The 27,335-nt window shown below is 49.5% G+C and overlaps 1 protein-coding gene across 1 annotated transcript; it reads left to right on the plus strand.

The window, feature by feature from the left end:
• LOC149436407 (phospholipid scramblase 3-like) lies at positions 1-27,335 on the plus strand. Its single transcript, XM_089661643.1, has 7 exons — positions 1-246; positions 4,528-4,581; positions 9,719-9,746; positions 10,062-10,252; positions 12,919-13,077; positions 13,889-14,032; positions 25,725-27,335. The coding sequence occupies exons 2-7, from the start codon at positions 4,534-4,536 to the stop codon at positions 25,758-25,760; spliced, it is 606 nt and encodes a 201-aa protein (XP_089517769.1). The 5' UTR covers positions 1-246; positions 4,528-4,533; the 3' UTR covers positions 25,761-27,335.

Consider the following 27,335-nt stretch of genomic DNA (forward strand, 5'->3'; position numbering starts at 1 on the left):
GAGCCGACTGAAGGGACGATTGTATTCAGAACATTGAAGGTCGGATCCATTCCCTTCCCTGGAACAGCCAGGACGCATTTTATTATTTTCTGTCTGGAACTGATCCAGATTTGTAGGGAGGAGAATCCGGAATCCAGGAACAGGGACTGGTCAGCACCTACAGGAAATCAACCGGCCTGTTTATTGCGACTAAATATTAACCAGCAGAAACCTTTAACCTCCCGGACTGATACACATAGAGGGTCAGTAAGTATCCCCCTTCTGATACACATAGAGGGTCACCTACCTCCCCCTCCCACACATAGAGGGTCAGCAACCTCCCCCCTTCTGATACACATAGAGGGTCAGCAACCTCCCCCCTTCCGATACACATAGAGGGTCACCTACCTCCCCCCTTCTGATACACAGAGGATCAGTAAGTATCCCCCTTCCGATACACATAGAGGGTCAGCAACCTCCCCCATCCCACACATAGAGGGTCAGCAACCTCCCCCATTCTGATACACATAGAGGGTCAGCAACTATTCCCCCTTCCGATACACATAGAGGGTCAGCAACCTCCCCCAACCCACACATAGAGGGTCGGCAACCTCCCCCCTCCCACGCATAGAGGGTCGGCAACCTCACCCCTCCCACACATAGAGGGTCGGCAACCTCCCCCCTCCCACACATAGAGGGTCGGCAACCTCCTCCCTCCCACACAGAGAGTCAGCAGGCTCACCCCTCCCACACATAGAGGGTCGGCAACCTCACCCCTCCCACACATAGAGGGTCGGCAACCTCCCCCCTCCCACACATAGAGGGTCGGCAACCTCCCCCCTCCCACGCATAGAGAGTTAGCATTTTCACCCCTCCTACATATAAAGGGTCAGCAACCTCACCCCTCCCACATATAAAGGGTCAGCATCCCCCCCCATCCCACACATAGAGGGTCAGCTGCCGCTCACCTTTGTACCATTTCAGATATTTTACGGAACTTGAAATGTTTAACCACTCGAGTCCCAGAAGATGGTGCTTCATTTCGGCAATGTTCAGCACTAGTGGCCTAAACAGACAAATTCTATATTGTTATATTTATCGGGACAGTTGGGGCTTTTATATGGATATATATATTTGTATTTCCCGGGTTTTTAATAGGAATAAAAAGTAAACAAATTAGACACACAGGAGGAAAAAAGTTATATACTCTGCTCCAAAAAAAGAAAGGAAGACTTTGTAATCTGAGTCTAGCATCAAGTCGATTCTCTCTCCTGGGATGTGGATCTGGTCAGGTAAGTAGCAGAGGGGGTTGTTCATCAGTTTCAGCTGCTTTGGTGTTCATGAAATGAACAACAGGTGCACTAGATGGGCAACAATGAGACGGCCCCCAAAACAGGAATGGTTTTACAGGTGGGGGCCACTGACATTTTTTCCCTCCTCATCTTTTCTGACTGTTTCTCACTAGTTTTGCATTTGGCTCGGGTCAGTGTCACTACTGGTAGCATGAGGCCATACCTGGACCCTACAGAGGTGACACAGGCAGTCCAACTCCTCCAGGATGACATCAATACAAAAAGGTTTGCTGAGTCTCCCAGCACAGTCTCAAGAACATGAAGGAGATTCCAGGATACAGGCAGTTACTATAGGAGAGCTGGACAGGGTGGTAGAAGGTCCTTAACCCATCAGCAGGACCGGTATCTGCTCCTTTGTGCAAGGAACAGGATGAGCCCTGCCAGAGCCCTACAAAATGACCTCCAGCAGGCCACTGGTGTGAATGTCTCTGACCAATCAGAAATAGACTTCATGTGGTGAGAGTATGCAGGCAGTTCCTGGAGGATGAAGGAATGGATACCATTGAATGGCCCCCACATCCCTCTGGGATGTCATGTTTCGGTCCAACCGATGCTGCCAGGTTGTACCTCAGACTGTCCAGGAGCTCAGTGATGCCCTGGTCCAGATCTGGGAGGAAATCCCCCAGGACACCATCCGTGGACTCATTAGGAGCCTCCTCCGATATTGTCAGGCATGCATACAAGCACGTGGGGGCCACACAGACTACTGAGGGCCATTCTGAGTTGCTGAAATGACATTTCACCAACATGGACTCGCCTGCTGCATCATTTCTTCACTTTGATTTTTGGGGTGTCTTTGAATTCAGTCCTCTGTAGGTCGATCATTTCCATCAATCGATGGGGCGTCCTTACGTTCATCACCCCGTCCATGTCAGTATAGAGATCCAGCAGGAGATTCCTCCCCATTAGGGTCTGATGGGTTTTCAAAGTCTTCCTTTCATTTTTTTTGAACAGTGTATATATGGTATATGGGGTCTGTTAGTGGATACCAGATCCAGACCCCCCCTCCCCCAAACCCTGTGCAATTCTGCAGCAACAGATCGCTTCTAACAGTGATCTATTACTGGCTGCAATCAGCCAGCAACAAATCACCATAGCTGTGATCTACTGATGCAGGGAGAGGCTGGACAGAGCCTTCATGCTCAGCAGATGAGTCGTGACTCCAGTACACTCCTAATAGTGAGCACTGTGTGGAATCATTGTGCCGACATTCTCATTGATAATGTACTCTAATGGAACAATCTATGGAAGCATCTGAAGCCCATGTGTCATGATCAGGAGTCGGGCTCGGAGGCCAGTAGCTATAGCATTAGAGAGGCTCCCACCAACAAGCAGGTCACCTGAGGTTCAGGGTCAAAGTACTAACTGGTGTTCACCAGAGCTCCTGATGGTGGAGATGAGTTTTTGTGTTAGCACTAGATCACGGTCACCAGGAGGTGAGTAAGCCGGGGTTCAGTAGCAGATATAGCAGGTTGGGATCAAGCAGAATCATAGTCTGTAAACAAGCCAAAGGTTGGTAACACGTGGTTGAAGGTTGGGATCAAGCAGAAGCACAGTCGAGGAACAAGCCAAACGTCATTAACAAGTTGTTTAACCCCTTCCAGTCCGGACACTTTTACCCCCTTCCTGTCCAGGGCAATTTTCAGCTTTTAGCGCTATCACACTTTGAATGACAATTGCGCGGTCATGCAACACTGTATCCAAATGAATTTTTTACCATTTTTTTGAGATAGATAAAGCTTTATTTTGGTGGTATTTATTCACCACTGGGATTTTGTATTTTTTTTGCTATGTATTTTTTTTGCTATGTAAATGAAATGTCCAAAAATTTTGAAAAAAAGTGTTTTTTTTATAAAATTTTGCAAATAAATAATATTTCATCATAAATCTTAGCCAAAATTTATTCCGTTATCTTTTTAGTAAAAAAAAAAAAATCCAAATTAGTTTATAAGCAAAAATTATAATTTTTAAACATTTTTTTTTACATTTTTATTTTATTTTTTTATATTATTATTTTTTTTTTTTATTATTATTTTTTACATACTGTCACCCTAGCAGTACAGTGTCACCATGGTGACACTGTACTACTTTTGAGGGGTGATGAAGATTTTTTTTTTTTTTTACACTGCTTTTACACCCATATAGGATGTAAAAGCAATCATTTCTCTTTCTCTCTGTCTGCATTCTTGCACTCATTGAGAAGAACTGAGTGAGCTGTGATTGGTCACAGCTTGTCACATGGTACAAGGCTTTTGTGAATAGCCTTGTACCATGTGACCTCTGTGATCATTCACAGATTTCACACATAGTAAGCAATGATGTCAGAAGTGACATCTTGCTTACTACTTTGCATGTGATCACTGATTGGCCAATCAGTAATCACATGATCGGGACCTCGTACAGAGGTCCCGTCCGACGATCGGTGTTTCACTGTGTCCGGAGGACACAGCGGGCACCGGATCGCAGTGCTGCACGCTCCCAGGGAGCGCGCACAAGCAGGGTGCAGGGAGGCCGTTTATAGACGGCCACCCGACCCTGCAGTGCCACCCTCCGGCCGTTTATATACAACGGCCGGTCGGGAAGTGGTTAAGGTAGGTGTCAAGCTAAAGTATAGTTGAGGAACAAGCCAAAGGTCAGTAATGAGAGGTTGCAGGTTGGGATCAAGCAGAAGCGAGTCAATGAACAAGCCAAAGGTCAGTACGAGTGGTAGATGGATACGGATGTCAGCAGGCATGACAAGAGCAAGATATTGGCTGGAGAAAGCACAATAATCTAGCAGACAGGAAATGCAAAGCCATGTTTTAAATCAGGAAGTTCATGGGAGGACCAAAGAGTTCAAGGTTTACCAAAAATCAAGAGACAAGGCAAGGAAGTCAAAACAATTAGAGAGGGAGATGTCCAGCATCTCAGGTGGCTCAGCAAGAAGAGTTATTGCCAGACACAGCTGAGGTCCCAGGTTCAGTTCCTGGCCCGGACACTATGAGTGGATCATTTCAGGTCCTGGGCTTAGCATTGGGTCGTGCCTGTCATAGCCGTTGGCTACAGCACTAGTTCCTGCAGGGGTTCCACAAGAAGTGCCAAATCTGGTGCCATTTTTAAACGCCACCAGGATTCAAAATTTAAAGAAAATTTTAAAAATGGTGTTCTAAAACCTTTGACCAGAAGTGACTGAGCTGCTCTTTGTTTCATGTTGCAGTACATTATGGCTGAACCTCCTGCTGTTCCCCCAGAACTGGAATGTCTGCTTCAGGTGAGTTATTTTAAATGGATTTTTACATATTTAATAAGTCTGAAAAATGACCAAAGACTGACTTCTTGAAATTCCAATATTACCCAGCTGCCAACATGTCACTGTCATTCCAAACCTACATGCCAGCCAACCAGCCAGCCTCAACACTACCCAGTCTTAACCATACTAACCTACAGACTCCAACCCTGTCACTCCAAACCTACATGTCAACCAACCTCAACACTCATCAACCTTACCCACACTAACCTATAGACTCCAACCCTGTCACTCCAAACCTACATGTCAACCAACCTCAACACTCATCAACCTTACCCACACTAACCTACAGACTCCAACCCTGTCACTCCAAACCTACATGTCAACCAACCTCAACACTCATCAACCTTACCCACACTAACCTACAGACTCCAACCCTGTCACTCCAAACCTACATGTCAACCAACCTCAACACTCCTCAACCTTACCCACACTAACCTACAGACTCCAACCCTGTCACTCCAAACCTACATGTCAACCAACCTCAACACTCCTCAACCTTACCCACACTAACCTACAGACTCCAACCCTGTCACTCCAAACCTACATGTCAACCAACCTCAACACTCCTCAACCTTACCTACACTAACCAACAGACTCCAACCCTGTCACTCCAAACCTACAGTCAACCAACCTCAACATTCATCAACCTTACCTACACTAACCAACAGACTCCAACCCTGTCACTCCAAACCTACATGTCAACCAACCTCAACACTCCTCAACCTTACCGACACTAACCTACAGACTCCAACCCTGTCACTCCAAACCTACATGTCAACCAACCTCAACACTCCTCAACCTTACCTACACTAACCAACAGACTCCAACCCTGTCACTCCAAACCTACAGTCAACCAACCTCAACATTCATCAACCTTACCTACACTAACCAACAGACTCCAACCTTGTCACTCCAAACCTACAGTCAACCAATCTCAACACTCATCAACCTTACCCACACTAACCAACAGACTCCAACCCTGTCATTCCAAACCTACATGTCAACCAACCTCAACACTCCCCAGCCTTACCCATACTAAGCTACAGACTCCACCCATGTACCTCATACCTAAATATCTGTATCCGCCACCCCTCTCTGCCAATCCTTCCACTGGCTTCCAATTGCCCAACGCATAAAATTCAAATGACTAACATTGACATACAAAGCTGTTCATAACACTGCCCCAAACTACATCACCGACCTGATATCCATTTACCACCCAAAACGTACTCTCCTCACAAGACCTCCTACTTTCTAGCTCCCTGGTCTCCTCCTCCCATGCCCGTCTCCAGGACTTCTCCAGGGCTTCCCCCATCCTCTGGAACTCACTACCCAAATCCACCAGACTGTCACCTACCCTCCTCACCTTTAGGCACACCCTGAAAACCCATCTCTTCAGGGAAGCCTACCCCGCCCTCACCTAATTGCCGATCACCTCCACTCTTCCTACCACTCCATCCCCCACAGCTATTTCCTCCTGTACCACTATCCCCTCCCTCCTAGATTGTAAGCTTCAAGGAGCAGGGCCCTCAAACCCCTGGTGTATTGTTTTGTATTGTTACTGTGCTGTCTCCTGTACTGTCTCCCATTATATTGTACAGCGCTGAGCAAACTGTTGGTGTTATATAAATGCTGTATAATAATAATAATAATAATAAATGGCAACCAGTTTCAATGCTGCGCAACCTCAATCACACTAACCAAGAGGCTTCAATCCTGTCACTCCAAACCTACATGACTACAAGTTTCAATGCTGCCCAACCTCATTCACTCTACCTAAGAGACTTCAACCCTGTTATTCCACACCTACATTATAACCAGCCTCAATATTCCTCAACCATACCCATACTAACCAAGAAGATCCAACCCTGTCACTACAAACCTACGTTGTAACAGGTCTCACCACTCCTCATCCTTAACCATTCTCACCAAGAGACTCAAAAGCCTGTCAGACCAAACCTGCATGGCAACCAGCCTCAACACTTCCCAACCTCGGCAACACTAACCAAGAAGATCCAACCCTATCACTTCAAACATTCAGGACAACCAGTCTCAACACTTCTCAACCATACTAACCAAGAGACTCCAGCCTCACCACCAACTAGCTGCAAACATACACTATATTGCCAAAAGTATTGAGACACCTGCCTTTCCATGCACATGAACTTTAATGGCCCCCCAGTCTTAGTCCGTAGGGTTCAATATTGAGTTGGCCCCGCCCTTTGCAGCTATAACAGCTTCAACTCTTCTGGGAAGGCCATCCACAAGGTTTAGGAGGGTGTCTATGGGAAGGTTGGACCATTCTTCTAGAAGCACATTTGTCAGGTCAGGCACTGATGTCGGGGGAGGAGGCCTGGCTCGCAGTCTCCGCTCTAATTCATCCCAAAGGTGTTCTATGGGGTTGAGGTCAGGACTTTGTGCAGGACAGTCAAGTTCCTCCACCTGAAACTCACACATCCATGTCTTTATGGACCTTGATTTGTGCACTGGTATGGAAGAGGCCATCCCCAAACTCTTCCCACAAAGTTGGGAGCATGAAATTGTCCAAAATGTTGCCTTAAGAGTTCCCTTCCCTGGAACTAGGAGGCCAAGCCTAACCCCTGAAAATAACCCCAAACCATAATCCCCTCTCCACCAAACTTTACCCTTGGCACAATGCAGTCAGGCAGGTACCATTCTCCTGGCATCCGCCAAACTCAGACATGTCCATTGGATCCCAAGACAGAAAAGCATGATTGGCCACTCCAGAGAAAACGTCTCCACTGCTCTAGAGTCCAGTGGCGGTGTGCTTTACACCACTGCATCCAACGCTTTCCATTGCACTTGGTGATGGAAGGCTTGGATGCAGCTGCTCGGCCATGGAAACCCATTCCATGAAGCTCTCTACGCACTGTTGTTGGGCTCATCTGAAGGCCACACCAAGTTTGGAGGTCTTTAGCTACTGACTCTACAGACAATTGGCGACTTCTGTGCACTGTGCGCTTCAGCATGCGCTGACCCCGCCCTGTCATGTGACGTGGCCTACCACTGAGTGGCTGAGAGGCTGTTGTTCCCAGTTGCTTCCACTTTGTTATAATCCCACTAACAGTTGAGCGTGGAATATTTAGTAGCCAGGAAATGTCACGGATGGACTTTTTGCACAGGTGGCCACCTATCACGGGACCACGCTTGGAGTCACTGAGCTCCTGAGAGCGACCCATTCTTTCACCAATGTTTGTAGAAGCAGTCTGCATGTCTCGGGGCTTGATTGCATACATCTGTGTCCATGGAGGGGATTGCAATACCTGAATCCAATGATTTGGAGGGCGGGCCCAATACTTCCAGCAATATAGTGTATAAACTTCTAGATTTAACCCCATCTCTCTAATCTACAAACCAACAGCTTTAACTCTCCCCAACCTCAACCATACTAACCAACACCAAAACAACAGAACTTTCCAAACTGGATCTACTAGGGCTTCCAATTTCAACCCTACAAACAAAACCCTTTTTTTCTTTTTACTAATCCCTTTTTTCTTCCAACTCTACAAGTTAACCAATCCTCAAACCACTCAAATAGTCTTTATTAATTCAAGTTGGACATCCAAATTGGAAACCTGCACCTTCTCCCTTCCATTTTTTTTACCTTGAATAGAGGTCCAGTCCTCATTTGTCTTTCCTTCAGATTAATTGCAGAAACACGTGGGGAAAGGGGGAGGACAGGAGACCCAAAGAAGTGTTGGGTTGTTTCCTCTCTGTACCAGGTTTGGGACTACATGACCAAGCCATATGAACAGCTTGAGTTAGGGTTAAGAAGCAGCAAAATCCATAGCACCATAGCCATGAATACAAAGCTCTCAAGGTCCTACAGCTAGCATAGGCTCCACAACAGGATACCAGAACTCCAAGGACCATTCTAGAAGGTTGCTGTAGATATTTAATAGGTTGTGTTACATAACAGATTGGGTACAACCTCCTCACTGACCGGACAGCTGTTGAATGTGAAAAGTTACCCCATTATAGAATTATACGTAAATCTCAAAACTGGCTGGCAAATAACACTGTATAAGAGAGGAAAAAACAGCTTGGGGCACAGGACACCATGGACTTGGCAGACGCCAGATGAGGGACAGAAGATGCTTAAAGTCTTCACAAACAGAGCCAATCCCACTTCAAGCCAAGCCCACATTCTGTGAAATCCACTCCTGAATGCAAGACATTAGCGGGTTCAGGGGAGAGGTCATAACACTTCAGTCAAGGACCAAGCTTCACCCAGCTTCTCAGGTTCTCCAATAAGGCTGAGGATCCTTCATAGTGCTTCAATCACCTTGATCAGAATACCAGGCCTCAGACCTAGATCTCTCTCCAGGCCCGTGGTCACCCTCCTCAAGCAGCAAGCCTAAGAGGTTCCAACAGCCACCAAAATCCCTCCCCTAGGTTGGAGGTCTAAGGGAAGTTTACTCAAGGCCACATCTGTCTATTTATAGCTTCTCTCATCACGCACCACTGCCAATAAACCTTCTTGTAGTAAATATTCATGATTCTGTTAGTGCATCCTCTTACTCTATTGCCAGGGACACCCCCAGAAGCAGGTAGAGATACACAATAACCAGAGCCCTGGAGACACCAAAGAAAGCTACACTATCAATCCGGCTCAGGCTAACAGCCCAGCAATTTAAATAGGCATTCCTGCTCAAGCCAGTGTCCCTACAATATGGATGCCACTTTCCCACCCTACATTGCCTACATACAACCGAGGATCTGCAGCAGAGACTCAGCATGCATGGATGGACAACCCCAAGACCTTCTATTACCAATGCTTGTCATGACTAAGGCTGGTGCTGTGATGTAACACTACATTCCCTTGTAATACTGGAAGGGCAGCCCACAGACCAGTGTAGGCAGCACTGACAGACCTCAGCAAGTCCTAGGTAAGCAAGGCCTAGGTCAGCAAGTCCAATGCAATGGAGGAAGACACACTGTTGGGTATTCTGCTCCTTGTACGCGTCCATTTCCATATGTCCCAGTTTTGGTCCAGTAATTGTGGTGGCAATGCGGGTGTTTTAGAGATGTATGATGAAAATAACAATGAACAATATTTATTTTCTGTTATTTTCAGGTCAGCGAACTCCGTGTCAAGCCAACAAGTAAGTTGTTTTTTGCTGTGGATGAAACACGAACCACATTTTACTATTTGATGTTTTAGGTCTGTATGTTGTCCAATATTTGCTCCCCTGACCAAGCAACCACAATATGCTTCATTGTTCTTCAGCCACTAGCAGTATGGATTACCAGAGAGGGGGTTTACAATTATTTAATACTATGGAGGCATAAGTGGTGTGAATAAAGAGATGAGGGGGGATGGGTGTTGTGATATTTGGCTATCTATAGATCCGTGTAGCCGTGTCACGTGCCCCTCACTCACTGTTACACTCTAACACCTCTTACCACTGTCATTTCAGTAGAGAGTCTCAGAGGATTTCAGCGCTGCTGTACCTACGACCTGCTCGGACCTGCAGGCAATCTAATGTTCCAAGGCATTGAGCAGCGTGAACTTGGTGGTCCCCGGCTGGAATTAAAGGTTAAGAACACACAGGAGAATAATGTGCTGAATCTCCATGTACTCTCCAGGATCAAAAGCTGGGACACTAAGGTAAGAAGATGGAAGACATAAGATGATGACTAACATGAATAGTAGCATGATATCCTGGTGGGGCACAAGATTAATCCACCAGGACCCAAACCACATGGTCATCTCGCACTAGTGAGGTAAAAACACAGTTCTCTATGGCAGGTGGGATACATGATATGGTCCTTTATGACTAGTAAAATGGAAGACCAACATAATCAAAGTAGGGGAGACACAAACCTTGGCCGCTACAGACTGGGGTGATATAGGACATGTATCTGGAGGACTGGTTGGCTACAAGACATGGTCCTTTAAGACTTAGAGAAATACAAAACACGGTTCTCTAGGACTTGAAAGGTGCAAAACATTGATGTCTAGGACTAGTGAGATACAAGACATGGACCTCAAGCACTGGTGAGATACAAGATATAGACTTCTAGCTCTGGTCAGATATAAGATATGGACTTCTAGCTAGAAGACTTGAACCTCTAGGAATGGTGAGATATACGGTAAGAGATAGACTTCTATAACTGGTGAGATGCAAGCCACAGACCTCTAGGATTGGGAGATCAAGACCTGGACCTTTAGGCTTTTAGGGCTGGTGTCATACCAGAAACAGACGTCTAGGACTGGAGTGATATATGTCATGTTTCTGTGGAACTGGTTATGTACAGAGCTTGGAACTGGAGAAATACAAGGTCTGGACTTCTGGAACTGTAAAGATAGAAGACATGGACCGCTAGTGTTGGCTAGGTTGAAGAAATGGACCTCTAGGGTTGGTTAGATACAAGACATGGACCTTCAGGATTAGTGAAATGCAAGACATGGACCTCTAGGACTGGTGAGATACAAGACATGGACCTCTAGACTAGTGGTATACAAACCACAGACCTCCAGAACTGGAAAATCAAGACATAGACCTTTAGGTCTAATGCCATATAAGAAATGGACATGTAGGACATGGAACTGTAGAAGTCATATGATGCAAGTTATTGACCTGTACAACTGGGGAGATGTAAGACCTGGATCTCTATGACTGGAGAGTTTTAGGACATGGAACTCTATGACTGGGAAGAGGTAAGACCTGGACCTCTATGGCTGGAGAGTCATAGGACATAAACCTCTATGACTGGGGAGAGGTAAGATGCAGACCTTTATGACTGGGGAGATGTAGGACATAGACCTCTATGACTGGGGAGATATAGGACATAGACCTCTATGACTGGGGAGATGCAGGACATAGACCTCTATGACTAGGGAGATGCAGGACATAGGTTTCTATGTCTGGGGAGATGTAGGAGACAGACCTCTATGACTGGGGAGATGTAGGACATAGACCTCTATGACTGGGGAGATGTAAGACCTGGATCTCTATGACTGGAGAGTTTTAGGACATGGAACTCTATGACTGGGAAGAGGTAAGACCTGGACCTCTATGGCTGGAGAGTCATAGGACATAAACCTCTATGACTGGGGAGAGGTAAGATGCCGACCTTTATGACTGGGGAGATGTAGGACATAGACCTCTATGACTGGGGAGATATAGGACATAGACCTCTATGACTGGGGAGATGCAGGACATAGACCTCTATGACTAGGGAGATGCAGGACATAGGTTTCTATGTCTGGGGAGATGTAGGAGACAGACCTCTATGACTGGGGAGATGTAGGACATAGACCTCTATGACTGGGGAGATGTAGGACCTAGACCTCTTTGACTGGGGAGATGTAGGACACAGACCTCTATGACTGGGGAGATGCAGGACACAGACCTCTATGACTGGGGAGATGTAGGATATAGACCTCTATGACTGGGGAGATGTAGGACATAGACCTCTATGACTGGGGAGATATAGGACCTAGACCTCTTTGACTGGGGAGATGTAGGACATAGACCTCTATGACTGGGGAGATGTAGGACATGGACCTTTATGACTGGGGAGATGTAGGACATGGACCTCTATGACTGGGGAGATGTAGGACATGGACCTCTATGACTGGGGAGATGTAGGACATGGACCTCTATGACTGGGGAGATGTAGGATATAGACCTCTATGACTGGGGAGATGTAGGATATAGACCTCTATGACTGGGGAGATGTAGGACATGGACCTTTATGACTGGGGAGATGTAGGACATGGACCTCTATGACTGGGGAGATGTAGGACATGGACCTCTATGACTGGGGAGATGTAGGATATAGACCTCTATGACTGGGGAGATGTAGGATATAGACCTCTATGACTGGGGAGATGTAGGACATAGACTTCTATGACTGGGGAGATGTAGGACATAGACCTCTATGAATGGGGAAATGTAGGACATAGACCTCTATGACTGGGGAGATACAAGTCTTAATCCTCTAGGACACATGGGGGTTTATTTACTAAAGCTGGAGAGTCCAAAATCAGACTCCCTTCTGCATAGAAACCAATCAGCTTCCAGGTTTCATTGCCAAAGCTTCATTGAACAAGCTGAGGTTAGAAGCTGATTGGTTTCTATGCAGAAGGGAGTCTGATTTTGGACTCTCCAGCTTTAGTAAATAAACCCCATGGGGTCAGAAGACATGTGTAAAAAGCCTAGATCATTACCAACAGATTGCTGACCTGCTGGATAATCCAAGAGCTCAAATTGATGGATATTGTGACCCAACTGCTGCGTGACCTCTTGTGACAAACTATTCTTAAAGTTGCAGGTCTCCAGTTCCTCTGGGCAGCTCCTCGGATGCATAGAAAAAGAGTGGAAAAGTTTCTCTTCACGTTTTGACATCTTGGACCCATCGGGGGATATTTGCCTGAAGGTGAAAGGACCAGGATGGGGGGAATCCATGTCTGATGCCTATTATCAGGTCAGTCTAATAGTCATGACCATATTTCATTAATGTCACCCAGGAGGATTCCTGGGACTGTTGTTTACATAGGATCATTGACGGGGAATCTGTCATTTAGTAACAATAGTGGGTCAGGGAAGCATCTTCATGGGTCATCATGACGTTGAGGAAATATTATCCGGCAGCGGGTCCTCATGATTAATGATGGATCTTCATAGCTGGGTGACATGATTGAAGTTAGATTTAGATTGAGGGGTATTTTTTTTTGTTTGTTTTTTGCAATAAAGGACTTTTTCTGTTTTTTTTTACTCATTTCCCTGTGCGGGGTACTATCTGGGGGCCCCATTATTATAAGGGGGGGCTTCAAGATTTTGATAACCCCCTTTCTGCAGACCCTCACATCCATTTCGGGGGACACCAGGTGGGAATAGGTCTTTGTCCCTCAACATGGGGCCAAGGTGCCTTGCAAGTGGGGAAGTATTTGATGCCCCCTCCCCTTGCAAGCTACCCCAAACCCCCCCCCCCAATGTTAAAAGGCATGTGGCCTGGTTTGGATCTGGAACCCTACGCCATTTTTTAATGTCACTTTTAAAGGACAACATCATACGGTTCCACAACTTCATGTGCAGGTTATGGACATCTCTCAAAGGAATTCCCTGTGACTCATTATCAGTAGGAGGTTTATGAATTCATCTATTTCAACTAGAACCCCCCTTTCCCCCACACCCCAAAAACATTGAGCTGCATTGATGTGACCCCCACCTCTGTCTATAAGCTGTGTATCTCCTCTAGGTGACCCCCTAGGTGCCCCCTGTGTTCTCCCCAACAGGTGCTCTCCGCTGACAAAAAAACGAACCTTGGCAGCATCATGCGTGAACATCGAAGCTTCCAAAAGGACAGCTACACCGTCAGTTTCCCGAAGGACCTCCATGTCACCACGAAGGCCTTGTTGATGTCCTGCACCCTGTTCATTGTGAGTCTGCACATGGTCATTCCGTCTTGTCTTCTTCTGTATCTCTTACTCATCTAATGTCTTTATTTCGGTCTTGTTTTTTTGATAAACATTTTTCTGTATCTGTTGTACATCTGTCTACGTGGTATCTCCGTCCTGGATGGATGCCCTTACTGATAATTCTGGGAGGACCCCCACTTGTGTGTGGTGTGTGGGTGATCCTGGAGCCCCTTTAATATGTCTCTCTATGGCTCCTACACTCTCTTAAAGAGAACCTGTCTTATAGAGAACCCGCCCCATGTGATAGAAGATGTTTCGTACTCTCCCTTTCAGTGGTGAGTCAAAACGTTCTCTTTCTAGGAGAGCTCCAGGTCCTGATGTTATTCGACTCTATCTGGTTGGTTTTGTTTCGGATAAATTCGTTATGCTACACATTTCGTTTCATGGATTTGTTTTGGAATTCGTTTCGTTAATTCATTTTCTAACGAATTCCAAGTTTTCAGAACAATTAAAATTCAAATCTGTTGAAAATGTATCGACCGATCCGAATTCTGTCTGACGAATAGATGGTTGTTCGGGAGAGGGCCACACCAACAGCGGCCAGCGGGTTTCCCAACTGGCAGCTGAATGTAAACAAAATAATGGCAGCAATAAAAATAATGAAGAAAGAAAACAGTGTGGTGTCCCCCCCCCCCCCCTCCAATCCATTCCAAGCCCTTATCCGAGCCAGCAGCCCAGCAGGTCAGGAAAGAGGGGTGTGCGAGCACCTCCCCCTCCTAAACCATACCAAGTCACATCCCCTCAACATTGGGGGGAGGGTGCTTTGGGGTGGGGGGGCTCCTTCCTAAAGCACCTTGTCCCCAAGTTGATGGAGACAAGGGCCTCTTCCCCACCATCTTGGATGGTGTTTGTGGGGGTCTGCGGGTGGGGGGCTTATTAGAATCTGAAAGCCCCCTTTAACAAGGCCCCCAGATCCTGCCCCCCCTTGTGAATGAGTAGGGGTACATCTAATACCTCTACTCATTTACCAAAAAAAGGTCAAAGTAAGTAAAACCACAACAATTTTTGTCCTTTAAGAAAAAAACATAAAAAAGCCGATTCGAATGAAAAAAACAAAACCTTCCACCTGCAGAGTATGACTGTTCCCACCCAGGGACACAGCCGGGTGACAGGTAAACACAGGGGCATAGCCGGGTGACAGGTAAACACAGGGACACAGCCGGGTGACAGGTAAACACAGGGGCATAGCCGGATGACAGGTAAACACAGGGACACAGCCGGGTGACAGGTAAACACAGGGGCATAGCCGGGTGACAGGTAAACACAGGGGCATAGCCGGGTGACAGGTAAACACAGGGGCATAGCCGGGTGACAGGTAAACACAGGGACACAGCCGGGTGACCCTGCCCCCATGTCTAGCTGTTATTGGGCTAGTGTCACTCCCGAATAACAGATAAATTGGGGGGGGGTCATGTGGTGATAACCAATAAGGAGGAGACTGGGGGGCAGGGTCACCCAGGTAACCCCGCCTCTATGTTTACCTGTCATTCGACTGTGTTTCTGGATGGGAATAGTTGTGTTCAGCAGGAAACGTGTTTTTTTCAGGTCAGGTTGGCTGTTTTAATTATTTATTTATTTTAATAAACGACTTTGTTGTGTTTTTACTGAATTAGACCTTTTAATTTTGTGAATGAGTAGTATGGTGTGTATGTATGTATGTATGTATGTATGTATGTATGTATGTATGTGTGTATGTATGTATGTGTGTATGTGTGTATGTATGGTGCCTCCACCATCCTCCGTCTGATTGCCTTCAGTCTCTGATATGATGTCCTGTACGGTGCCTCCACCATCTGTGGTCTGATGTCCTGTACGGTGCCTTCACCATCTGTGGTCTGATGACCTGTACGGTGCCTCCACCATCTGTGGTCTGATGTCCTGTACGGTGCCTCCACCATCTGTGGTCTGATGACCTGTACGGTGCCTTCACCATCTGTGGTCTGATGACCTGTACGGTGCCTCCACCATCTGTGGTCTGATGACCTGTACGGTGCCTCCACCATCTGTGGTCTGATGTCCTGTACGGTGCCTTCACCATCTGTGGTCTGATGACCTGTACGGTGCCTCCACCATCTGTGGTCTGATGTCCTGTACGGTGCCTTCACCATCTGTGGTCTGATGACCTGTACGGTGCCTCCACCATCTGTGGTCTGATGTCCTGTACGGTGCCTTCACCATCTGTGGTCTGATGACCTGTACGGTGCCTCCACCATCTGTGGTCTGATGACCTGTACGGTGCCTCCACCATCTGTGGTCTGATGACCTGTACGGTGCCTCCACCATCTGTGGTCTGATGTCCTGTACGGTGCCTTCCCCATCTGTGGTCTGATGACCTGTACGGTGCCTCCACCATCTGTGGTCTGATGACCTGTACGGTGCCTCCACCATCTGTGGTCTGATGACCTGTACGGTGCCTCCACCATCTGTGGTCTGATGTCCTGTACAGTGCCTCCACTCTCCTTAAACTGATGGCCTGTATGGTGTCGGGATTAGTGTCAGGGGGTAGGGTTGGGATTAGTGTCGGGATTGGTGTTGGGATTAGTGTCGGGATTGGTGTCAGGATTAGTGTCAGGGGTAGTAGTATCGGGATTGGTGTCGGGATTAGTGTCGGGGGGTAGGGTTGGGATTAGTGTCGGGATTAGTGTCGGGGGGTAGTGTCGGGATTAGTGTCAGGGGTAGTAGTATCGGGATTGGTGTCGGGATTAGTGTTGGGGGGTAGTGTCGGGATTGGTGTCGGGATTAGTGTCGGGGGGTAGGGTTGGGATTAGTGTCGGGATTAGTGTCGGGGGGTAAGGTTGGGATTAGTGTCGGGATTAGTGTCGGGGGGTAGGGTTGGGATTAGTGCCGGGATTAGTGTCAGGGGTAGTAGTATCGGGATTGGTGTCGGGATTAGTGTTGGGGGGTAGTGTCGGGATTTGTGTCGGGATTAGTGTTGGGGGGTAGTGTCGGGATTAGTGTCGGGGGGTAGTGTCGGGATTGGTGTCGGGATTAGTGTCGGGGGGTAGGGTTGGGATTAGTGTCGGGATTAGTGTCGGGGGGTAGGGTTGGGATTAGTGCCGGGATTAGTGTCAGGGGTAGTAGTATCGGGATTGGTGTCGGGATTAGTGTTGGGGGGTAGTGTCGGGATTGGTGTGGGGGGGTAATGTGGTGTCAGTCTGACCCTTTCTGAATCTTGGATTACACTAATACAGACCCGCAATCCCTCATTCTATATCATTCCCATGGACATGAAGTCATACTGGGAGTACAGACTCCGCCCACTGACCAGCAGACCTGATGGGAGATTATTACAGACATGTCATGGTCATGTGACCAATCCTGGCTCAGTCATTGGTCCAGACCTTTGCCGTCTGTACAATCCAATCTCTGTATAGTGAAGAGCCGGGCGGACCGGAGACTAACCCCCGACATGTGGGATCCCGGGGGGGGGGGGGGGGGGGGGATTGTCCTGTTGCTGCGCCCCCTAGGGGTCAGAGGCGGGATATTATTATTATACAGGATTTATATAGCGGCAGAAGGTGTGCTCAGCGCTGTACATTATAGGGGGGACAGAACATGTGACAATACAGGAACAATACAATACACGAGGGGTGCGAGGGCCCTGATCCTGGGAGCTTACAATCTAGGAGGGAGGGGCTGATCCTGGGAGTTTACAATCTAAGAGGGAGGGCCCTGATCCTGGGAGTTTACAATCTAGGAGGGAGGCCCTGATCCTGGGAGCTTACAATCTAAGAGGGAGGGCCCTGATCCTGGGAGCTTACAATCTAAGAGGGAGGGGCTGATCCTGGGAGTTTACAATCTAGGAGGGAGGGGCTGATCCTTGGAGTTTACAATCTAAGAGGAAGGGGCTGATCCTGGGAGCTTACAATCTAAGAGGGAGGGGCTGATCCTGGGAGCTTACAATCTAAGAGGGAGGGCCTGATCCTGGGAGCTTACAATCTAAGAGGGAGGGGCTGATCCTGGGAGCTTACAATCTAGGAGGGAGGGGCTGATCCTGGGAGTTTACAATCTAGTAGGGAGGGCCCTGATCCTTGGAGTTTACAATCTAGGAGGGAGGAGCTGATCCTGGGAGTTTACAATCTAGGAGGGAGGAGCTGATCCTGGGAGCTTACAATCTAGGAGGGGGGGCCCTGATCCTGGGAGCTTACAATCTAGGAGGGAGGGGCTGATCCTGGGAGCTTACAATCTAGGAGGGAGGGGCTGATCCTGGGAGTTTACAATCTAGGAGGGAGGGGCTGATCCTGGGAGCTTACAATCTAGGAGGGAGGGCCTGATCCTTGGAGCTTACAATCTAGGAGGGAGGAACTGATCCTTGGAGCTTACAATCTAGGAGGGAGGGGCTGATCCTGGGAGCTTACAATCTAGGAGGGAGGGGCTGATCCTGGGATCTTACAATCTAGGAGGGAGGGGCTGATCCTGGGAGCTTACAATCTAGGAGGGAGGGCCTGATCCTTGGAGCTTACAATCTAGGAGGGAGGAGCTGATCCTGGGAGTTTACAATCTAGGAGGGAGGAGCTGATCCTGGGAGCTTACAAACTAGGAGGGAGGGCCCTGATCCTGGGAGTTTACAATCTAGGAGGGGGGGCCCTGATCCTGGGAGCTTACAATCTAGGAGGGAGGGGCTGATCCTGGGAGTTTACAATCTAAGAGGGAGGGCCCTGATCCTGGGAGCTTACAATCTAGGAGGGAGGGGCTGATCCTGGGAGTTTACAATCTAAGAGGGAGGGCCCTGATCCTGGGAGCTTACAATCTAGGAGGGAGGGGCTGATCCTGGGAGTTTACAATCTAAGAGGGAGGGCCCTGATCCTGGGAGCTTACAATCTAGGAGGGAGGCCCTGATCCTGGGAGCTTACAATCTAAGAGGGAGGGCCCTGATCCTGGGAGCTTACAATCTAAGAGGGAGGGGCTGATCCTGGGAGTTTACAATCTAGGAGGGAGGGGCTGATCCTTGGAGTTTACAATCTAAGAGGAAGGGGCTGATCCTGGGAGCTTACAATCTAAGAGGGAGGGGCTGATCCTGGGAGCTTACAATCTAAGAGGGAGGGCCTGATCCTGGGAGCTTACAATCTAAGAGGGAGGGGCTGATCCTGGGAGCTTACAATCTAGGAGGGAGGGGCTGATCCTGGGAGTTTACAATCTAGTAGGGAGGGCCCTGATCCTTGGAGTTTACAATCTAGGAGGGAGGAGCTGATCCTGGGAGTTTACAATCTAGGAGGGAGGAGCTGATCCTGGGAGCTTACAATCTAGGAGGGAGGGGCTGATCCTGGGAGCTTACAATCTAGGAGGGAGGGGCTGATCCTGGGAGTTTACAATCTAGGAGGGAGGGGCTGATCCTGGGAGCTTACAATCTAGGAGGGAGGGCCTGATCCTTGGAGCTTACAATCTAGGAGGGAGGAACTGATCCTTGGAGCTTACAATCTAGGAGGGAGGGGCTGATCCTGGGAGCTTACAATCTAGGAGGGAGGGGCTGATCCTGGGATCTTACAATCTAGGAGGGAGGGGCTGATCCTGGGAGCTTACAATCTAGGAGGGAGGGCCTGATCCTTGGAGCTTACAATCTAGGAGGGAGGGGCTGATCCTTGAGTTTACAATCTAGGAGGGAGGGGCTGATCCTTGGAGTTTACAATCTAGGAGGGAGGGGCTGATCCTTGGAGTTTACAATCTAGGAGGGAGGGGCTGATCCTTGGAGCTTACAATCTAGGAGGGAGGGGCTGATCCTGGGAGTTTACAATCTAGTAGGGAGGGCCCTGATCCTTGGAGTTTACAATCTAGGAGGGAGGAGCTGATCCTGGGAGTTTACAATCTAGGAGGGAGGAGCTGATCCTGGGAGCTTACAATCTAGGAGGGAGGGCCCTGATCCTGGGAGTTTACAATCTAGGAGGGGGGGCCCTGATCCTGGGAGCTTACAATCTAGGAGGGAGGGGCTGATCTTGGGAGCTTACAATCTAGGAGGGAGGGGCTGATCCTGGGAGCTTACAATCTAGGAGGGAGGGGCTGATCCTGGGAGCTTACAATCTAGGAGGGAGGGCCTGATCCTTGGAGCTTACAATCTAGGAGGGAGGAACTGATCCTTGGAGCTTACAATCTAGGAGGGAGGGGCTGATCCTGGGAGCTTACAATCTAGGAGGGAGGGGCTGATCCTGGGAGCTTACAATCTAGGAGGGAGGGGCTGATCCTGGGAGCTTACAATCTAGGAGGGAGGGCCTGATCCTTGTAGCTTACAATCTAGGAGGGAGGGGCTGATCCTTGAGTTTACAATCTAGGAGGCAGGGGCTGATCCTTGGAGTTTACAATCTAGGAGGGAGGGGCTGATCCTTGGAGTTTACAATCTAGGAGGGAGGGGCTGATCCTTGGAGCTTACAATCTAGGAGGGAGGGGCTGATCCTTGGAGTTTACAATCTAGGAGGGAGGGGCTGATCCTTGGAGCTTACAATCTAGGAGGGAGGGGCTGATCCTTGGAGCTTACAATCTAGGAGGGAGGGGCTGATCTTGGGAGCTTACAATCTAGGAGGGAGGAGCTGATCCTGGGAGTTTACAATCTAGGAGGGAGGGGCTGATCCTGGGAGTTTACAATCTAAGAGGGAGGGCCCTGATCCTGGGAGCTTACAATCTAGGAGGGAGGGGCTGATCCTGGGAGTTTACAATCTAAGAGGGAGGGCCCTGATCCTGGGAGCTTACAATCTAGGAGGGAGGGGCTGATCCTGGGAGTTTACAATCTAAGAGGGAGGGCCCTGATCCTGGGAGCTTACAATCTAGGAGGGAGGCCCTGATCCTGGGAGCTTACAATCTAAGAGGGAGGGCCCTGATCCTGGGAGCTTACAATCTAAGAGGGAGGGGCTGATCCTGGGAGTTTACAATCTAGGAGGGAGGGGCTGATCCTTGGAGTTTACAATCTAAGAGGAAGGGGCTGATCCTGGGAGCTTACAATCTAAGAGGGAGGGGCTGATCCTGGGAGCTTACAATCTAAGAGGGAGGGCCTGATCCTGGGAGCTTACAATCTAAGAGGGAGGGGCTGATCCTGGGAGCTTACAATCTAGGAGGGAGGGGCTGATCCTGGGAGTTTACAATCTAGTAGGGAGGGCCCTGATCCTTGGAGTTTACAATCTAGGAGGGAGGAGCTGATCCTGGGAGCTTACAATCTAGGAGGGGGGGCCCTGATCCTGGGAGCTTACAATCTAGGAGGGAGGGGCTGATCCTGGGAGCTTACAATCTAGGAGGGAGGGGCTGATCCTGGGAGTTTACAATCTAGGAGGGAGGGGCTGATCCTGGGAGCTTACAATCTAGGAGGGAGGGCCTGATCCTTGGAGCTTACAATCTAGGAGGGAGGAACTGATCCTTGGAGCTTACAATCTAGGAGGGAGGGGCTGATCCTGGGAGCTTACAATCTAGGAGGGAGGGGCTGATCCTGGGAGCTTACAATCTAGGAGGGAGGGGCTGATCCTGGGAGCTTACAATCTAGGAGGGAGGGCCTGATCCTGGGAGCTTACAATCTAGGAGGGAGGGCCTGATCCTTGGAGCTTACAATCTAGGAGGGAGGGGCTGATCCTTGAGTTTACAATCTAGGAGGGAGGGGCTGATCCTTGGAGTTTACAATCTAGGAGGGAGGGGCTGATCCTTGGAGTTTACAATCTAGGAGGGAGGGGCTGATCCTTGGAGCTTACAATCTAGGAGGGAGGGGCTGATCCTGGGAGTTTACAATCTAGTAGGGAGGGCCCTGATCCTTGGAGTTTACAATCTAGGAGGGAGGAGCTGATCCTGGGAGTTTACAATCTAGGAGGGAGGAGCTGATCCTGGGAGCTTACAATCTAGGAGGGAGGGCCCTGATCCTGGGAGTTTACAATCTAGGAGGGGGGGCCCTGATCCTGGGAGCTTACAATCTAGGAGGGAGGAACTGATCCTTGGAGCTTACAATCTAGGAGGGAGGGGCTGATCCTGGGAGCTTACAATCTAGGAGGGAGGGGCTGATCCTGGGAGCTTACAATCTAGGAGGGAGGGGCTGATCCTGGGAGCTTACAATCTAGGAGGGAGGGCCTGATCCTTGGAGCTTACAATCTAGGAGGGAGGGGCTGATCCTTGAGTTTACAATCTAGGAGGGAGGGGCTGATCCTTGGAGTTTACAATCTAGGAGGGAGGGGCTGATCCTTGGAGTTTACAATCTAGGAGGGAGGGGCTGATCCTTGGAGCTTACAATCTAGGAGGGAGGGGCTGATCCTTGGAGTTTACAATCTAGGAGGGAGGGGCTGATCCTGGGAGCTTACAATCTAGGAGGGAGGGGCTGATCCTTGGAGCTTACAATCTAGGAGGGAGGGGCTGATCTTGGGAGCTTACAATCTAGGAGGGAGGAGCTGATCCTGGGAGTTTACAATCTAGGAGGGGGGGCTGATCCTGGGAGTTTACAATCTAGGAGGGAGGGCTGATCCTGGGAGTTTACAATCTAGGAGGGAGGGGCTGATCCTGGGAGTTTACAATCTAGGAGGGAGGGGCCTGATCCTGGGAGTTTACAATCTAGGAGGGAGGGGCTGATCCTGGGAGTTTACAATCTAGGAGGGAGGGGCTGATCCTGGGAGCTTACAATCTAGGAGGGGGGGCCCTGATCCTTGGAGCTTACAATCTAGGAGGGAGGAGCTGATCCTGGGAGCTTACAATCTAGGAGGGGGGCTGATCCTTGGAGCTTACAATCTAGGAGGGAGGGGCTGATCCTTGGAGCTTACAATCTAGGAGGGGGGGCTGATCCTTGGAACTTACAATCTAAGAGGGAGGGGCTGATCCTGGGAGCTTACAATCTAAGAGGGAGGGGCTGATCCTTGGAGCTTACAATCTAGGAGGGAGGGGCTGATCCTGGGAGTTTACAATCTAGGAGGGAGGGGCTGATCCTGGGAGTTTACAATCTAGGAGGGAGGGCTGATCCTTGGAGCTTACAATCTAGGAGGGAGGGGCTGATCCTGGGAGTTTACAATCTAGGAGGGGGGGCCCTGATCCTGGGAGTTTACAATCTAGGAGGGAGGGGCTGATCCTGGGAGTTTACAATCTAGGAGGGGGGGCCCTGATCCTGGGAGTTTACAATCAAGGAGAGAGGGGCTGATCCTGGGAGTTTACAATCTAAGAGGGAGGGGCTGATCCTGGGAGTTTACAATCTAGGAGGGGGGGCACTGATCCTGGGAGTTTACAATCTAGGAGGGAGGGGCTGATCCTGGGAGTTTACAATCTAGGAGGGAGGGGCTGATCCCGGGAGCTTACAATCTAGGAGGGAGGGGCTGATCCCGGGAGCTTACAATCTAGGAGGGAGGGGCTGATCCCGGGAGTTTACAATCTAGGAGGGAGGGGCTGATCCTTGGAGCTTACAATCTAGGAGGGAGGGGCTGATCCTGGGAGTTTACAATCTAGGAGGGAGGGGCTGATCCTTGGAGCTTACAATCTAGGAGGGAGGGGCTTATCCTGGGAGTTTACAATCTAGGAGGGAGGGGCTGATCCTTGGAGCTTACAATCTAAGAGGGAGGGCCTGATCCTTGGAGTTTACAATCTAGGAGGGAGGGGCTGATCCTGGGAGCTTACAATCTAGGAGGGAGGGGCTGATCCTGGGAGCTTACAATCTAGGAGGGAGGAGCTGATCCTGGGAGCTTACAATCTAGGAGGGAGGGCTGATCCTGGGAGTTTACAATCTAGGAGGGAGGGCTGATCCTTGGAGCTTACAATCTAGGAGGGAGGGGCTGATCCTTGGAGTTTACAATCTAGGAGGGAGGGGCTGATCCTGGGAGCTTACAATCTAGGAGGGAGGGGCTGATCCTTGGAGCTTACAATCTAGGAGGGAGGGGCTGATCTTGGGAGCTTACAATCTAGGAGGGAGGAGCTGATCCTGGGAGTTTACAATCTAGGAGGGGGGGCTGATCCTGGGAGTTTACAATCTAGGAGGAAGGGCTGATCCTGGGAGTTTACAATCTAAGAGGGAGGGCCTGATCCTGGGAGTTTACAATCTAGGAGGGAGGGGCTGATCCTGGGAGTTTACAATCTAGGAGGGAGGGGCTGATCCTGGGAGCTTACAATCTAGGAGGGGGGGCCCTGATCCTTGGAGCTTACAATCTAGGAGGGAGGAGCTGATCCTGGGAGCTTACAATCTAGGAGGGGGGCTGATCCTTGGAGCTTACAATCTAGGAGGGAGGGGCTGATCCTTGGAGCTTACAATCTAGGAGGGGGGGCTGATCCTTGGAACTTACAATCTAAGAGGGAGGGGCTGATCCTGGGAGCTTACAATCTAAGAGGGAGGGGCTGATCCTTGGAGCTTACAATCTAGGAGGGAGGGGCTGATCCTGGGAGTTTACAATCTAGGAGGGAGGGGCTGATCCTGGGAGTTTACAATCTAGGAGGGAGGGGCCTGATTCTGGGAGTTTACAATCTAGGAGGGAGGGGCTGATCCTGGGAGTTTACAATCTAGGAGGGAGGGCTGATCCTTGGAGCTTACAATCTAGGAAGGAGGGGCTGATCCTGGGAGTTTACAATCTAGGAGGGGGGGCCCTGATCCTGGGAGTTTACAATCTAGGAGGGAGGGGCTGATCCTGGGAGTTTACAATCTAGGAGGGGGGGCCCTGATCCTGGGAGTTTACAATCAAGGAGAGAGGGGCTGATCCTGGGAGTTTACAATCTAAGAGGGAGGGGCTGATCCTGGGAGTTTACAATCTAGGAGGGGGGGCACTGATCCTGGGAGTTTACAATCTAGGAGGGAGGGGCTGATCCTGGGAGTTTACAATCTAGGAGGGAGGGGCTGATCCCGGGAGCTTACAATCTAGGAGGGAGGGGCTGATCCCGGGAGCTTACAATCTAGGAGGGAGGGGCTGATCCCGGGAGTTTACAATCTAGGAGGGAGGGGCTGATCCTTGGAGCTTACAATCTAGGAGGGAGGGGCTGATCCTGGGAGTTTACAATCTAGGAGGGAGGGGCTGATCCTTGGAGCTTACAATCTAGGAGGGAGGGGCTTATCCTGGGAGTTTACAATCTAGGAGGGAGGGGCTGATCCTTGGAGCTTACAATCTAAGAGGGAGGGCCTGATCCTTGGAGTTTCCAATCTAGGAGGGAGGAACTGATCCTTGGAGCTTACAATCTAGGAGGGAGGGGCTGATCCTGGGAGCTTACAATCTAGGAGGGAGGGGCTGATCCTGGGAGCTTACAATCTAGGAGGGAGGAGCTGATCCTGGGAGCTTACAATCTAGGAGGGAGGGCCTGATCCTGGGAGTTTACAATCTAGGAGGGAGGGCTGATCCTTGGAGCTTACAATCTAGGAGGGAGGGGCTGATCCTGGGAGTTTACAATCTAGGAGGGAGGGGCTTATCCTGGGAGCTTACAATCTAGGAGGGGGGGCTGATTTTTGGAGCTTACAATCTAGGAGGGAGGGGCTTATCCTGGGAGTTTACAATCTAGGAGGGAGGGGCTGATCCTTGGAGCTTACAATCTAGGAGGGAGGGGCTGATCCTGGGAGCTTACAATCTAAGAGGGAGGGGCTGATCCTGGGAGCTTACAATCTAAGAGGGAGGGGCCTGATCCTTCGGGATATGAAATGTGATCCTAAAAACATGACCACAAAGAGTAAATGTTGTGAACACACCTGAGACTGCAGAGGAGCGGCCATTGCTGTGTGCTGACCGGAGCTCTTCTTCTTTTCCAGGATCTTCTGAGGGAGGAGAAGAGGCGGGAGAGCTGACGGGGAGGATGACCATCTCCCTGGAACATGTAGAGGCCCAAATCCAGCCCAGACCTCTTCCTAATATACAGTGCCTTCATCTGCTTTTCCCTCCAGAAGGGCGGCGCCATCTTTGTTCAGACATCATCCGGAGTCACCATCTACTTCCTGGACTGAGATGCCGGCTCAGAGATGACCCAGTCACGTAAATCCTGGTGCCTGTGCAGTTCTTGGCAGTGTTCACAAATGTCTGACACAGATCAGCCCCTGCTGCAACCTCTACTACAAAATGTACAATCCGATCACTGGGGGAGGGGAGACTGAGGAAATGCTTCCTCCTGCTTGCAGCACACTGATGACAGCTTCTGACCCTAGGCAAAGTAACAATGGGCAGTCTGAGCCCAGGCAAAGTAACTGGGAGAGGGGAGACTGAGGAAATGCTTTCTTCTGCCTGTCACAGACTGATGATATCACCTTAGCCTGGGCAAAGTTACAATATACAGTCTGATCACTGAAGAGGGAGGAGACTGAGGAAATGCTTCCTCCTGTCTGCAGCAGACTGATGACATCATCTCAGCCTAGTCAAAATCACTGTGGGAGGGCAGACTGAGGAAATGCTTCCCACTGCCTACAGCGGATTAATGATGTCATCTCAGCCTAGTCAAAATCACTGAAGAGGGGAGACTGAGCATATGCTTCCTGATTAGAGATGAGCGAAGAAATGAAAAATTCGATTCGACTGATTCGGCGAATTCGTGGACAATATTCGATTCGAGTCGAATAAATTTGCTGTGAATTTAACTTAAAAAAGGGTGTTTCTAGGCTTCAGAGAGCCTTTATATTAGTGCAGAACACTGTACCTTTAATTTATATGCCCTTGGAGTCTGCTGGGGAAGAGAAATAATACTGTCAGTCAGTATGACATGCAGATGAGTGCCGTCGATCTTAGAATCACCGCACACTTCACTCATTTGGGCAGTCACGGGGCCAAAACCAGAGTGTGGAGCCACAGTGTGGCGGTGGAGGCAGCAGCAATGGGAGGCCATACAGCAACCTATGACAAAATGGAACCCACCAGCAGTGTGAGGAGACCTGAAAGTGGCACAAGGCAGAGTGGGAGCAATGGGAGGCGGTACAGGGACCCAGGTCACACTGTGGGCCCAGCAGCAGCGTGACCAGGCGGTACGGGGGCCCATGGCAGATTTGGGGCCTGGCAGCACCTATGGGAGGCCTGTAATCTGCCAGCACCCTATGACAAAAAATGTAACACACCAGCAGTGTGAGGAGACCTGAAAGTGGCACATGTTTGAGGCATGATTCATGGCGGATTTAGTCAGTTGCAAGCGAGCATGCTATGGGCCATTTGTGCCAAGGAATGCGAGGAACTCCCTGCCTCCATCTCCACAGCATACTGCCACGGTGCGTCTGGGTCCTCTGTCTCCTCTTCCTCCTCCTCTACCAGATGCTCCTGCTCCTCCACTCCTGTCCGCTGAGTGGAAAAACCACCCATTTCACTCAATAATTCCTGAGCACCAATGTCCTCCTCTACCTCCTCCTCTTCTTCCTGTCCTGCCCCCACAGGGGTCATGTGGCGTT

This window comes from Staurois parvus, unplaced genomic scaffold, assembly GCF_062004578.1.
Source record: "Staurois parvus isolate SC_StPar_1 unplaced genomic scaffold, SC_StPar_1.0 ptg001358l, whole genome shotgun sequence".
Taxonomy (NCBI): Eukaryota; Metazoa; Chordata; class Amphibia; order Anura; family Ranidae; genus Staurois; species Staurois parvus.

What these genes read in the sequence shown, in the direction of transcription:
- LOC149436407 (XM_089661643.1), top strand. Translation starts at nt 4,534, where the DNA reads ATGGCTGAACCTCCTGCTGTTCCCCCAGAACTGGAATGTCTGCTTCAG. An exon ending in ACTCCGTGTCAAGCCAACAA is followed by an intron (nt 9,747 to 10,061) that starts GTAAGTTGTTTT and finishes CTGTCATTTCAG; the next exon opens with TAGAGAGTCTCAGAGGATTT. An exon ending in TCAAAAGCTGGGACACTAAG is followed by an intron (nt 10,253 to 12,918) that starts GTAAGAAGATGG and finishes CTATTCTTAAAG; the next exon opens with TTGCAGGTCTCCAGTTCCTC.